At 45.7% G+C, this 12316-nt stretch overlaps 1 protein-coding gene and 1 long non-coding RNA gene across 3 annotated transcripts; both read right to left on the reverse strand.

The window, feature by feature from the left end:
- Window positions 1–3046: 3046 nt before the first annotated feature.
- Window positions 3047–5504, reverse strand: LOC127921810 (uncharacterized). Of its 2 annotated transcripts, none has more exons than XR_008109639.1 (3): window positions 5203–5504; window positions 3809–5112; window positions 3047–3772 (listed from the first exon to the last, which is right to left on the reverse strand). It is a non-coding gene; the product is annotated as an uncharacterized LOC127921810 (long non-coding RNA). The 2 variants fall into 2 exon arrangements; XR_008109640.1 differs by having other exon boundaries at window positions 3047–3624; window positions 3662–3772; window positions 3809–5504.
- A 955-nt stretch (window positions 5505–6459) lies between these two features.
- LOC127921809 (rab11 family-interacting protein 5-like) lies at window positions 6460–11561 on the reverse strand. Its single transcript, XM_052505404.1, has 3 exons — window positions 11497–11561; window positions 8651–8795; window positions 6460–6920 (listed from the first exon to the last, which is right to left on the reverse strand). The coding sequence occupies exons 1-3, from the start codon at window positions 11535–11537 to the stop codon at window positions 6816–6818; spliced, it is 291 nt and encodes a 96-aa protein (XP_052361364.1). The 5' UTR covers window positions 11538–11561; the 3' UTR covers window positions 6460–6815.
- Between the last annotated feature and the right edge of the window lie 755 nt (window positions 11562–12316).

Consider the following 12316-nt stretch of genomic DNA (forward strand, 5'->3'; position numbering starts at 1 on the left):
GGTTCTGGGAGCAGGCACAGGACTCACCAGGCTGGGGAGACATGCAGGAGGCCTTGTCCTTGGCCGAGGCACCGGATACACTGTGCCGTGGAGGCGCACTGGAGGTCTCGAGCAAAGAGCGTGTGTGTGTGTGTGTGTGTGTGTGTGTGTGTGTGTGTGTGTGTGTGTGTGTGTGTGTGTGTGTGTGTTAAAATAAAGTTGAACAGCCAAACATATAGTGAGCAAGAAACACAAAATCATTTTATTAAATATATAAAATTTGTGAAACAATTGTATCACGAATTGTAAACTTTCCAATCTTTGACTAACTTATGCATATCCCACCAGCTAAAACAGAGACAGAATACACAATCAGTTGAACTGAAATGAACTTTAAAACGGAAGACAAGGAGGAAGACAGAAACATTAGCAGTTTAGAAAAATGCAGAGTCACATTTATCGTCTGCAGCTAAAATGGCACCCTAAAATATAGTGCACTACTTTTGGCCAGGGCCTACAGGGCTCAGGCCAAAGAAACCTGTGAGTGTAGACGCCTTGCATTCATAAAGCAGAACTTGAGAGGAAGGCATTATTATACTATTTCAGAATCAATGTGCTTTAAACTGGATAGAAACCTTTTTGGCTAAACAACTTCTTGAGGTGTCATGTCAGAAGAAAAGCCCAGTGAGACGGGGGATCGGTAGAAGTCGACCCATTGTCTGGGCCTTCAGAAAGTATTCAACCCATGACATTTTCAAATTTCGTTGTTACAGTCTTGAATTGCAAATTTAAACCCGTTAAGTCCAAGTGGAATTTTGTTTGTAGATTTTTTGTTAAACAATTTAACATCACATTTAAAGCTGAAATGTCTTGAGACAATCAGTATTCAACCCCCTTGTTAGGGCTAGATAAGCTCAGAAGTAAAAATGTGTAACAAGTCACATAAATACATTGCATGGACTCCGGTGCAGTAAGTTTTTAACATGATGGTTGACTGACGACTACCTCATCTCTGCGGTACCCCACATACAATTATCTGCAGGTAGGGGGCAGGAGCCTAGTGGTTAGAGCGTTGGACTGGCCTGCAACCGAAAGGTTGCAAGATCAAATCCCGAGTGACAAGGTAAAAATCTGTTCTGCCCCTGAACAAGCAGTTAACCAACTGTTCTAGACCAGTTAACCCACTGTTCCACTGTTCTAGACCAGTTAACCCACTGTTCTAGACCAGTTAACCCACTGTTCCTAGAACAGTTAACCCCACTATTCTAGACCAGTTAACCCACTGTTCCTAGACCAGTTAACCCACTGTTCCTAGACCAGTTAACCTGTTCCTAGACCAGATTAACCCACTGTTCCTAGACCAGTTAACCCACTGTTCCTAGACCAGTTAACCCACTGTTCCTAGACCAGTTAGCTCACTGTTCCCAGACCAGTTAACCCACATTCCTAGACCAGTTAACCCACTGTTCTAGACCAGTTAACCCACTGTTCCTAGACCAGTTAGCCCACTGTTCCTAGACAGTTAACCCTGTTCCTAGACAGTTAACCCACTGTTCCCAGACAGTTAACCCCACTGTTCCTAGACCAGTTAACCCACTGTTCCTAGACCAGTTAACCCACTGTTCCTAGACCAGTTAACCCTGTTCCTAGACCAGTTAACTCACTGTTCCCAGACCAGTTAACCCACTGTTTCTAGACCAGTTAGCTTCCACTGTTCCTAGACCAGTTAACCACTGTTCCTAGCCAGTTAACCCGCAACCTAGACCAGTTAACCCACTGTTCCTAGACCAGTTAACCCACTGTTCCAGACCAGTTAACCCACTGTTCTAGACCAGTTAACCCACTGTTCTAGGCCGTCATTGTAAATAAGAATCTGTTCTTAATTAACTGACTTGCCTAGTTAAATAAAGGAAAAATAAAAAAATAAATTTGAGAAGTGAATTTCAAACACAGATACAACCACAAAGACTAGGGAGGTTTTCCTATTCAGGAAACCGCTCAGTGATTTCACCATGTGGCCAATGTGATTTTAAAAGAGTTTAATGGCTGTGATAGGAGAACTGAGGATGGATCAACAATTGTAGTAACTCCACAATACTAACTGACAGAGTGAATAATAGGAAGCGTGTAGAGAATAGAACACATTTCAAAACATGCTTCCTGTTTGCAATGAGGCACTAAAGTAATACTGCAAACAAATTGGTAACGAAACAAACGTTTCGTTCTGAATAAAAAGCGGTACGTTTGGGGAAAATCCCACACATCACTGAGTACCACTCTTTATATTTTCATGCAAAGTGGTGTCCTCATCATGTTATGGGTATGCTTGTCATCGATAAGGACTGGGAGTTTTTCCAGGATAAAAATGTACAGAATAGAGCTAAAACAGGCAAAATCTTAGAGGAAAACCTGGTTCAGTCTGCTTTCCAACAGACACTGGGAGACACATTCACCTTTCAGCAGGACAATAACCTAAAACACAAGGCCAAATCTACAAGAGTTGCTTACCAAGACGACATTGAGGGTACTTGGTGGCCAAGTTAAACCTTTTACTTAAATCAGCTTGAAATCTATGGCAAGACATAAATGGTTGTCTAGCAATGATCAACAACCAACTTGACAACCAACTTGACCGAGCTTGAAGAGTTTTTAAAAGGATAATGAGCAAAATGCTGAACAATCCAGGTGTGAAAAGCTTTTAGAGACACAAAGACTCCCAGCTGTAATCGGGTTCAACACTTACCAAATCAAGATCGAAGATTGAATACTTTCTTAAGGCTCTGTATGTTCTGACCATTCTATTTCTACGCTTCTGAAGAGGAGGGTAGTGCAAGAACATCTAGAAATGCTGTAACAGTTTAGCCTGGAGAAATCCAGTCCGTTTGTGTTGACATTCCACTATGACAAGGAAAGGGAATGACAGCTCAACAGACTGGAACCCATTTAGCAACAGTGGCTTCACAATAACTACAGTGAATCAAACCTCCATATGTTCATTAGGGTTCAAGGTTTGGCTTTTGGCATTCCACAGGTAATCATCATCTGCTCATAACCTGTTAGTATGCACACAATGGGGTTTCTGCTCATAACCTGTTAGTATGCACACAATGGGGTTTCTGCTCATAACCTGTTAGTATGCACACAATGGGGTTTCTGCTCATAACCTGTTAGTATGCACACAATGGGGTTTCTGCTCATAACCTGTTAGTATGCACACAATGGGGTTTCTGCTCATAACCTGTTAGTATGCACACAATGGGGTTTCTGCTCATAACCTGTTAGTATGCACACAATGGGGTTTCTGCTCATAACCTGTTAGTATGCACACAATGGGGTTTCTGCTCATAACCTGTTAGTATGCACACAATGGGGTTTCTGCTCATAACCTGTTAGTATGCACACAATGGGGTTTCTGCTCATAACCTGTTAGTATGCACACAATGGGGTTTCTGCTCATAACCTGTTAGTATGCACACAATGGGGTTTCTGCTCATAACCTGTTAGTATGCACACAATGGGGTTTCTGCTCATAACCTGTTAGTATGCACACAATGGGGTTTCTGCACATAACCTGTTAGTATGCACACAATGGGGTTTCTGCTCATAACCTGTTAGTATGCACACAATGGGGTTTCTGCTCATAACCTGTTAGTATGCACACAATGGGGTTTCTGCTGATGACCTGTTAGTATGCACACAATGGGGTTTCTGCTCATAACCTGTTAGTATGCACACAATGGGGTTTCTGCTCATAACCTGTTAGTATGCACACAATGGGGTTTCTGCTCATAACCTGTTAGTATGCACACAATGGGTTTCTGCTGATGACCTGTTAGTATGCACACAATGGGGTTTCTGCTCATAACCTGTTAGTATGCACACAATGGGGTTTCTGCTCATAACCTGTTAGTATGCACACAATGGGGTTTCTGCTCATAACCTGTTAGTATGCACACAATGGGGTTTCTGCTCATAACCTGTTAGTATGCACACAATGGGGTTTCTGCTCATAACCTGTTAGTATGCACACAATGGGGTTTCTGCTCATAACCTGTTAGTATGCACACAATGGGGTTTCTGCTCATAACCTGTTAGTATGCACACAATGGGGTTTCTGCTCATAACCTGTTAGTATGCACACAATGGGGTTTCTGCTCATAACCTGTTAGTATGCACACAATCTTCTTGTGTGATGAACTAAACAACAACTAAATAACATTGCAACAAAGCAAAGTGTTGTGACAGAATAACGGGACAATGGCTTGACTTTTTCTTCATGTGTCCCAATCTCCTTTAGGTGAAATGGTGAAGTGCTCTTCTGGAACCAAACTGTGAACTGGAGCATTAAGGAAAAACCATAAGGCAGCATTTGGCGTTTCAAGATGGCATATACAGCTGTAGATAAGTTATAGATCCCTTTAGTAAGACACCTGACAGCATTATTAGTAGTAGTACGCATGCTTTAGCTCAAGCACAGGGAATGGGGGTACATACAGAAACAGAGAGACAGGCAGAGGGGAGTCAAGTACCAGTATGTTTCTAAGCATTATTTTGTTGCTATGAGAAATCATGTTTCTAAGCATTGTTCTGTTGCTATGAGAAATCATGATTCTAAGCATTGTTTTGTTGCTATGAGAAATCATGTTTCTAAGTATTGTTCTGTTGCTATGAGAAATCATGTTTCTAAGCATTGTTCTGTTGCTATGAGAAATCATGTTTCTAAGCATTGTTTTGTTGCTATGAGAAATCATGTTTCTAAGCATTGTTTTGTCTCTATAATAAATCATGTTTCTGAGCATTATTTTGTCTCTATAATAAATTGTGTTGATTGAATAATGCACAGTGGAAGGAAGGAGAAGCGTGTTGGAGAAGCAGTGTCACCCAGACAGTTCTTAGCCTGGTATTAACAATACATCTGAAACAGTACAGAACATAGCCTGGTATTAACAATACATCTGAAACAGTACAGAACATAGCCTGGTATTAACAATACATCTGAAACAGTACAGAACATAGCCTGGTATTAACAATACATCTGAAACAGTACAGAACATAGCCTGGTATTAACAATACATCTGAAACTAGGGTTTCCCAACATGTTTTTTATTTTCCAGAAGTCCTTGTTGGAGGATTCTGGATTTCCTACTTATTCCCTTCCGAATCCCGGAATTATCCAACCTGGATTTCCTACTTATTCCCTTCCGAATCCCGGAATTATTCAACCTGGATTTCCTACTTATTCCCTTCCGAATCCCGGAATTATCCAACCTGGATTTCCTACTTATTCCCTTCCGAATCCCGGAATTATCCAACCTGGATTTCTGGAAAACCCGATCAGAATTTTTGCCACACTATCTGAAAAGGTACAATACTTAACCTGATCGTATCAATACATTCTGTGCACGTCTATCTGCACTACACAACACTCAATTTCTTAGCCTGGTAGTATCATCTGAAACAGTACATTATCTAGCCGGGTAATAGGCCTAACATTGAGACCTATAGTACTTATCTTAATGGTATCAACACATGTCTGTCTGCTGTCTGTCTGTCTGTCTGTCTGTCTGTCTGTCTGTCTGTCTGTCTGTCTGTCTGTCTGTCTGTCTGTCTGTCTGTCTGTCTGTCTGTCTGTCTGCCTGCAATACACCACGTTAAAAGCAGCATATTGTAAGAAATGAAAGAAAAAGCAAATCAAGCTGAACTTCGCATCAAAGATCAAACTATTCATCTGTTTGTTTTTGTAAGAACACTTTTGAACCTAAAACCACTTCCCATTCCATTAATTTGCACATCATTTTTACATCCTAAATGGCAACCTATTCCCTACATAGTGCACTACTTTAGGGACACAGCCCATAACACATGGGTGATAGTTCCTATCTCTCATTTGATTTGTAGCTTGACAACTGTGGTAGGTGCACTTGTCTGCAGGGCAAAATGTCTAGGTTGTGAAGTGACTGGGCCTGCATTCCAAATGGCACCCTATTCCCTATATAGTGCACTACTATTGACCAGAGCCCTATATGGGTTTCCCTTTGGGCCCCGATCAAAAGTAGTGCACTACACAGAATCTAGGGTGCCATTTTGGATGTAGCCTAGGTGATGAAGAGGAAGTCATTCAGTATCGGAGTGATCTGGGTTTGATCTCTTAGCTCAAATACCAACTGGGTATACCTGAAACAACCTGAGGACCCTCTTGTTTAACCCCACGACCTCTACCAAACCATAACCTTACGAACCACAACCCACCACCGCAACCCAAACCCCTTCAAAACCAGGGAGGGCACCTTCCAATACAAGAGAAGTCAATTCCAAACCATCCGCTGTGTCAGTGCTGTGTTTTCTAGCTACAGTATTATGTCAGAAGCACAGCAGTGAACGGACTAATAAAGAAGACAGCTATTGTTGTTGTGTTGTTATGGGGGCGGTCAGAGTAGAGGTTGTTATGGAGGGGGTCAGAGTAGAGGTTGTTATGGGGGGTCAGAGTAACGAGGTGCAAGCAGGGTTGCAAAATTGCGGCAAACAAAATTCTCAGGTTTTCCCAGAAATCCCAGTTAGAGTATTCCTGGATCCCCTGCTTATTCCCTCCGGATTCCGGGAATCTTCCAACCAGGATTTATAGAAAACCTGGGAATGTCACAAGCCTAGGTGCTAGTTACCCCCATTCCATCAGTCCCTCTCTCGGTCACTTGAGCTTGGTGCCGACCTGCAGGATGGTGGGAGTCTGCTCCATAATGCGAACCAGCAGCGTGTCTATGTAGTCCTCCAGATCCCTAACCTGAGGCTTCATCTTCTTCAACTCCGCCTCCCGCTTCGCTAGCAACGCCCTCTGGTGGTCAAACTCCACCCTCTGCCGGTAGGTCTGCCTCCCGTTGGAGGAGGAGGGCGACCAGCTCACTGTGGGTCAGGTGGTAGTAAGGCCCAGCTCCCTCCGTCAGAGACTTGGAGAGAAAGAAAGAGGGGAGAAAGGAGAGGTAAAGACAACGAGAGAGAGAGGGGAGAAAGGCGAGGTAAAGACAACTAGAGAGGGAGAAAGGCGAGGTAAAGACAACGAGAGAGGGAGGAGAGAAAGGCAAGGTAAAGACAACGAGAGAGAGAGGGGAGAAAGGCGAGGTAAAGACAACGAGAGAGGGAGAAAGGCGAGGTAAAGACAACGAGAGAGAGAGGGAGAGAAAGGCGAGGTAAAGACAACGAGAGAGGGAGAAAGGCGAGGTAAAGACAACGAGAGAGAGGGGGAGAGAAATGAGAGGTAAAGACAATGAGAGAGGGGGAGAAGGCGAGGTAAAGACAACGAGAGAGGGAGAGAAAGGCAAGGTAAAGACAACGAGAGAGAGAGGGGAGAAAGGCGAGGTAAAGACAACAAGAGAGGAGAAAGGCGAGGTAAAGACAACGAGAGAGAGAGGGAGAGAAAGGCGAGGTAAAGACAACGAGAGGGAGAAAGGCGAGGTAAAGACAACGAGAGAGAGAGGGAGAGAAATGAGAGGTAAAGACAATGAGAGAGGGGAGAAAGGCGAGGTAAAGACAACGAGAGAGGGGAGAGAAAGGCAAGGTAAAGACAACGAGAGAGGGGGGAAAAGACGAGGTAAAGACAACGAGAGAGAGAGGGGAGAAAGGCGAGGTAAAGACAACGAGAGAGAGAGGGGAGAAAGGCGAGGTAAAGACAACGAGAGAGAGAGGGGGAGAAAGGAGAGGTAAAGACAACGAGAGAGAGAGGGGGAGAAAGGCGAGGTAAAAGAAAACGAGAGGGGAGAAAGGAGAGGTAAAAAGAAAACGAGAGGGGAGAAAGGCGAGGTAAAGACAACGAGAGAGAGAGGGGGAGAAAGGAGAGGTAAAGACAACGAGAGAGAGGGGGAGAAAGGTGAGGTAAAGACAACGAGAGAGAGAGGGGGAGAAAGGAGAGGTAAAGACAACGAGAGAGAGGGGGAGAAAGGCGAGGTAAAGACAATGAGAGAGAGAGGGGGAGAAAGGAGAGGTAAAGACAATGAGAGAGGGGGAGAAAGGAGAGGTAAAGACAACGAGAGAGAGAGAGGGGGGAGAAAGGAGAGGTAAAGACAATGAGAGAGAGAGGGGGAGAAAGGAGGTAAAGACAATGAGAGAGAGAGGGGGAGAAAGGAGAGGTAAAGACAATGAGAGAGAGAGGGGGAGAAAGGAGAGGTAAATACAATGAGAGAGGGGGATTAAGTTAAACAGAGAAACTGCCAATTGCTTCAGTTTGTGCTTTCTGTGTGGTAGTTCTGTGTGGTAGTTCTGTGTGGTAGCTCTGTGTGGTAGTTCTGTGTGGTAGTTCTGTGTGGTAGTTCTGTGTGGTAGTTCTGTGTGGTTGTTCTGTGTGGTAGTTCTGTGTGGTAGTTCTGTGTGGTAGTTCTGTGTGGTAGTTCTGTGTGGTAGTTCTGTGTGGTAGTTCTGTGTGGTAGTTCTGTGTGGTAGTTCTGTGTGGTAGTTCTGCGTGGTAGTTCTGCGTGGTAGTCCTGTGTGGTAGTCCTGTGTGGTAGTCCTGTGTGGTAGTTCTGTGTGGTAGTCCTGTGTGGTTGTTCTGTGTGGTAGTCCTGTGTGGTAGTTCTGTGTGGTAGTTCTGTGTGGTAGTTCTGTGTGGTAGTTCTGTGTGGTAGTTCTGTGTGGTAGTTCTGTGTGGTAGTTCTGTGTGGTGTGTGCCAGCGAGTCACTGCTGTACCTTTTTCTTCTCAGGCTGCTGCTCGGTGGGCTGGCTGCTCCTCCCCGGGTGGATAGAGGACTTGAGTTTGTCCAGCACCGACCGCCCCTCAGAAAGTTCCGCTCGCCTCTTCTCCTCTGGGGTCAGGGGCTTCACTGGGTGAGGACTGTAAAGGGACATACAGTAAGACGCGTCACTGATAGAAAAGGGCACAAAAATAAAAGTCCATCTTTCAGTCTCCAGACTTGAACTTGAAGATAGTGAAGATAGTTTCACAGAGAAAGCTGTTATTGAATCCTGTCCTCCAGTACTCCCCCTCCTCGCTGTTATTGAACCCTGTCCTCCAGTACTCTCCCTCCTCGCTGTTATTGAACCCTGTCCTCCAGTACTCTCCCTCCTAGCTGTTATTGAACCCTGTCCTCCAGTACTCTCCCTCCTAGCTGTTATTGAACCCTGTCCTCCAGTACTCTCCCTCCTAGCTGTTATTGAACCCTGTCCTCCAGTACTCCCCCTCCTAGCTGTTATTGAACCCTGTCCTCCAGTACTCCCCCTCCTAGCTGTTATTGAACCCTGTCCTCCAGTACTCCCCCTCCTAGCTGTTATTGAACCCTGTCCTCCCCTCCTATCTGTTATTGAACCCTGTCCTCCAGTACTCTCCCTCCTAGCTGTTATTGAACCCTGTCCTCCAGTACTCTCCCTCCTAGCTGTTATTGAACCCTGTCCTCCAGTACTCCCCCACCTAGCTGTTATTGAACCCTGTCCTCCAGTACTCTCCCTCCAAGCTGTTATTGAACCCTGTCCTCCAGTACTCCCCCACCTAGCTGTTATTGAACCCTGTCCTCCAGTACTCTCCCTCCTAGCTGTTATTGAACCCTGTCCTCCAGTACTCTCCCTCCTAGCTGTTATTGAACCCTGTCCTCCAGTACTCTCCCTCCTAGCTGTTATTGAACCCTGTCCTCCAGTACTCTCCCTCCTAGCTGTTATTGAACCCTGTCCTCCAGTACTCTCCCTCCTAGCTGTTATTGAACCCTGTCCTCCAGTACTCTCCCTCCTATTTGTTATTGAACCCTGTCCTCCAGTACTCTCCCTCCTAGCTGTTATTGAACCCTGTCCTCCAGTACTCTCCCTCCTAGCTGTTATTGAACCCTGTCCTCCAGTACTCTCCCTCCTAGCTGTTATTGAACCCTGTCCTCCAGTACTCTCCCTCCTATCTGTTATTGAACCCTGTCCTCCAGTACTCTCCCTCCTAGCTGTTATTGGGATTTCTGTCCTCCTCAGTACTCTCCCTCCTAGCTGTTATTGAACCCTGTCCTCCAGTACTCTCCCTCCTAGCTGTTATTGAACCCTGTCCTCCAGTACTCTCCCTCCTAGCTGTTATTGAACCCTGTCCTCCAGTACTCTCCCTCCTAGCTGTTATTGAACCCTGTCCTCCAGTACTCTCCTCCTAGCTGTTATTGAACCCTGTCCTCCAGTACTCTCCCTCCTAGCTGTTATTGAACCCTGTCCTCCAGTACTCTCCCTCCTATCTGTTATTGAACCCTGTCCTCCAGTACTCTCCCTCCTAGCTGTTATTGAACCCTGTCCTCCAGTACTCTCCCTCCTAGCTGTTATTGAACCCTGTCGTCCAGTACTCTCCCTCCTAGCTGTTATTGAACCCTGTCCTCCAGTACTCTCCCTCCTAGCTGTTATTGAACCCTGTCCTCCAGTACTCTCCCTCCTAGTTGTTATTGAACCCTGTCCTCCAGTACTCTCCCTCCTAGCTGTTATTGAACCCTGTCCTCCAGTACTCTCCCTCCTAGTTGTTATTGAACCCTGTCCTCCAGTACTCCCCTCCTAGCTGTTATTGAACCCTGTCCTCCAGTACTCTCCCTCTCCTAGCTGTTATTGGGACCTGTCCTCCAGTACTCTCTCTCCTAGCTGTTATTGAACCCTGTCCTCCAGTACTCTCCCTCCTAGCAGGTCTGTGAGTGTGAATAGACCCTTCCAGTACACAATGACGTCAGTCACAGATGTCCACGACTCTTGGCTGCAGTAAGAAAGCCATCGCCATCTGTACCCATTCAAGATGTACATTAGATTGACGTTATTACTTCTAAACAAAATCATTTCCGGGTTCTCATACGCTACCATGATGTTTTGATTCTTGCTTGAACAGTCGCTAAGATTATACTTGGATGTGATCTTTGCAAAATAACTATTTTGGATGTAGCATTTGTTAGCTAGAATGCTAACGCTCATATGATATAGCTTGTAGCAAAAGCTAGCCGAAGAGCCATTTTACTGGTTGAAGTGTATTTGAAGTATAATGCATTTGATTTGCGATGATGACACAAACATTATGTTAAGCAGGACATTCACACGAGCCTGAAAATCCCATTATAATCCAAAAGTAGTGTGAAATGCACCCATAAGCACCATGTAAATACATACCTTTTTGCTGGCTTTCTACAGAATAACTCCCCCTTGTTCTGCCACCAACTTGCGCCTGTCGCCCCCGTATCAAACACATAAAGGATTCTATACTACATTTCATTGGGGAGGGGGCGGGGTTAACTTCAGGACCCATCACACTGACCATAGAGACAAGAAGAGACAAGAACCACAGAGTAGAAGCTTTTCACACAGAAGAGAATGAAGAGGAGGGGGGCGGGGTTAACTTAACTAAGGATAACTAAGGGTTAACTAAGACAGGTTGCAGAGGAGAGGCAGTGGAAGTAACGGGAGGACCCCCGGATCGTCAATCGCCATAGAGATAAGTAGAGGGCTCATCTTTGCATCAACTATGGGGCAGTCGCTGAGAGAAGAAGAAGAAGAACTTGAGGCCCTGTTGAGACACCCCCCACTTCCCAGTAAACATGTGACCTCACCTGATCTGCTGATTGGCTGGCGGATGTGTCTCCTGGGGCATGCCAGCATGCGATGCACCAATCACTGGCTGTGCAGTGAGAAAAGGGTTGCGGGCCGAGACAGTGCTTACTGATGACCTCACAGTAGCAGGGGGCGGCAGGGAGAGAGGAGAGAGCTGGAGGGGAAGATGTTACGTTCAGCAGTTAGAGAGGAAGGAGCGGAGAAGGAGGAGGCAGCGAGGAGGTCAGAAGTGTCATGCTGCTGGACAAAGGACGACGACCCGGGGTTACAACGCCAGGGTCGCTGCCGAACGACAGGGTCAGGTCCTCAACGCTGTTCCTCCTTGTGCCCTCTGAGAGGGACCGTTGGAGAGGGTGTTCTTCTGAGAGAGAATGTTGGACTACAACGGACTCCACACGAGGGTGTTCTTCTGAGAGAATGTTGGACTACAACGGACTCCACACGAGGGTGTTCTTCTGAGAGAAGAGAATGTTGGAACTACACAAACGGACTCACACGAGGGTGTTCTTCTGAGAGAATGTGGACTACAACGGACTCCACACGAGGGTGTTCTTCTGAGAGAGAAATGTTGACTACAACGGACTCCCGACTGAGAGGGTGTTCTTCCTGAGAGAATGTTGGACTACAACCTTGGACTCCACACGAGGGTGTTCTTCTGAGAGAGAATGTTGGACTACAACGGACTCCACACGAGGGTGTTCTGAGTATTGGTCCTCTGATCTGTAATCCTCAATGTCTTCATTGACCTTCTCACCACTAGATGTCCCAGTAGTGGACTGAACTGTTTTTAGTGGACTGTGAGCTTGAGACCTGACAGAG

This window comes from Oncorhynchus keta, unplaced genomic scaffold (assembly GCF_023373465.1).
Source record: "Oncorhynchus keta strain PuntledgeMale-10-30-2019 unplaced genomic scaffold, Oket_V2 Un_contig_23645_pilon_pilon, whole genome shotgun sequence".
Classification (NCBI taxonomy): domain Eukaryota; kingdom Metazoa; phylum Chordata; class Actinopteri; order Salmoniformes; family Salmonidae; genus Oncorhynchus; species Oncorhynchus keta.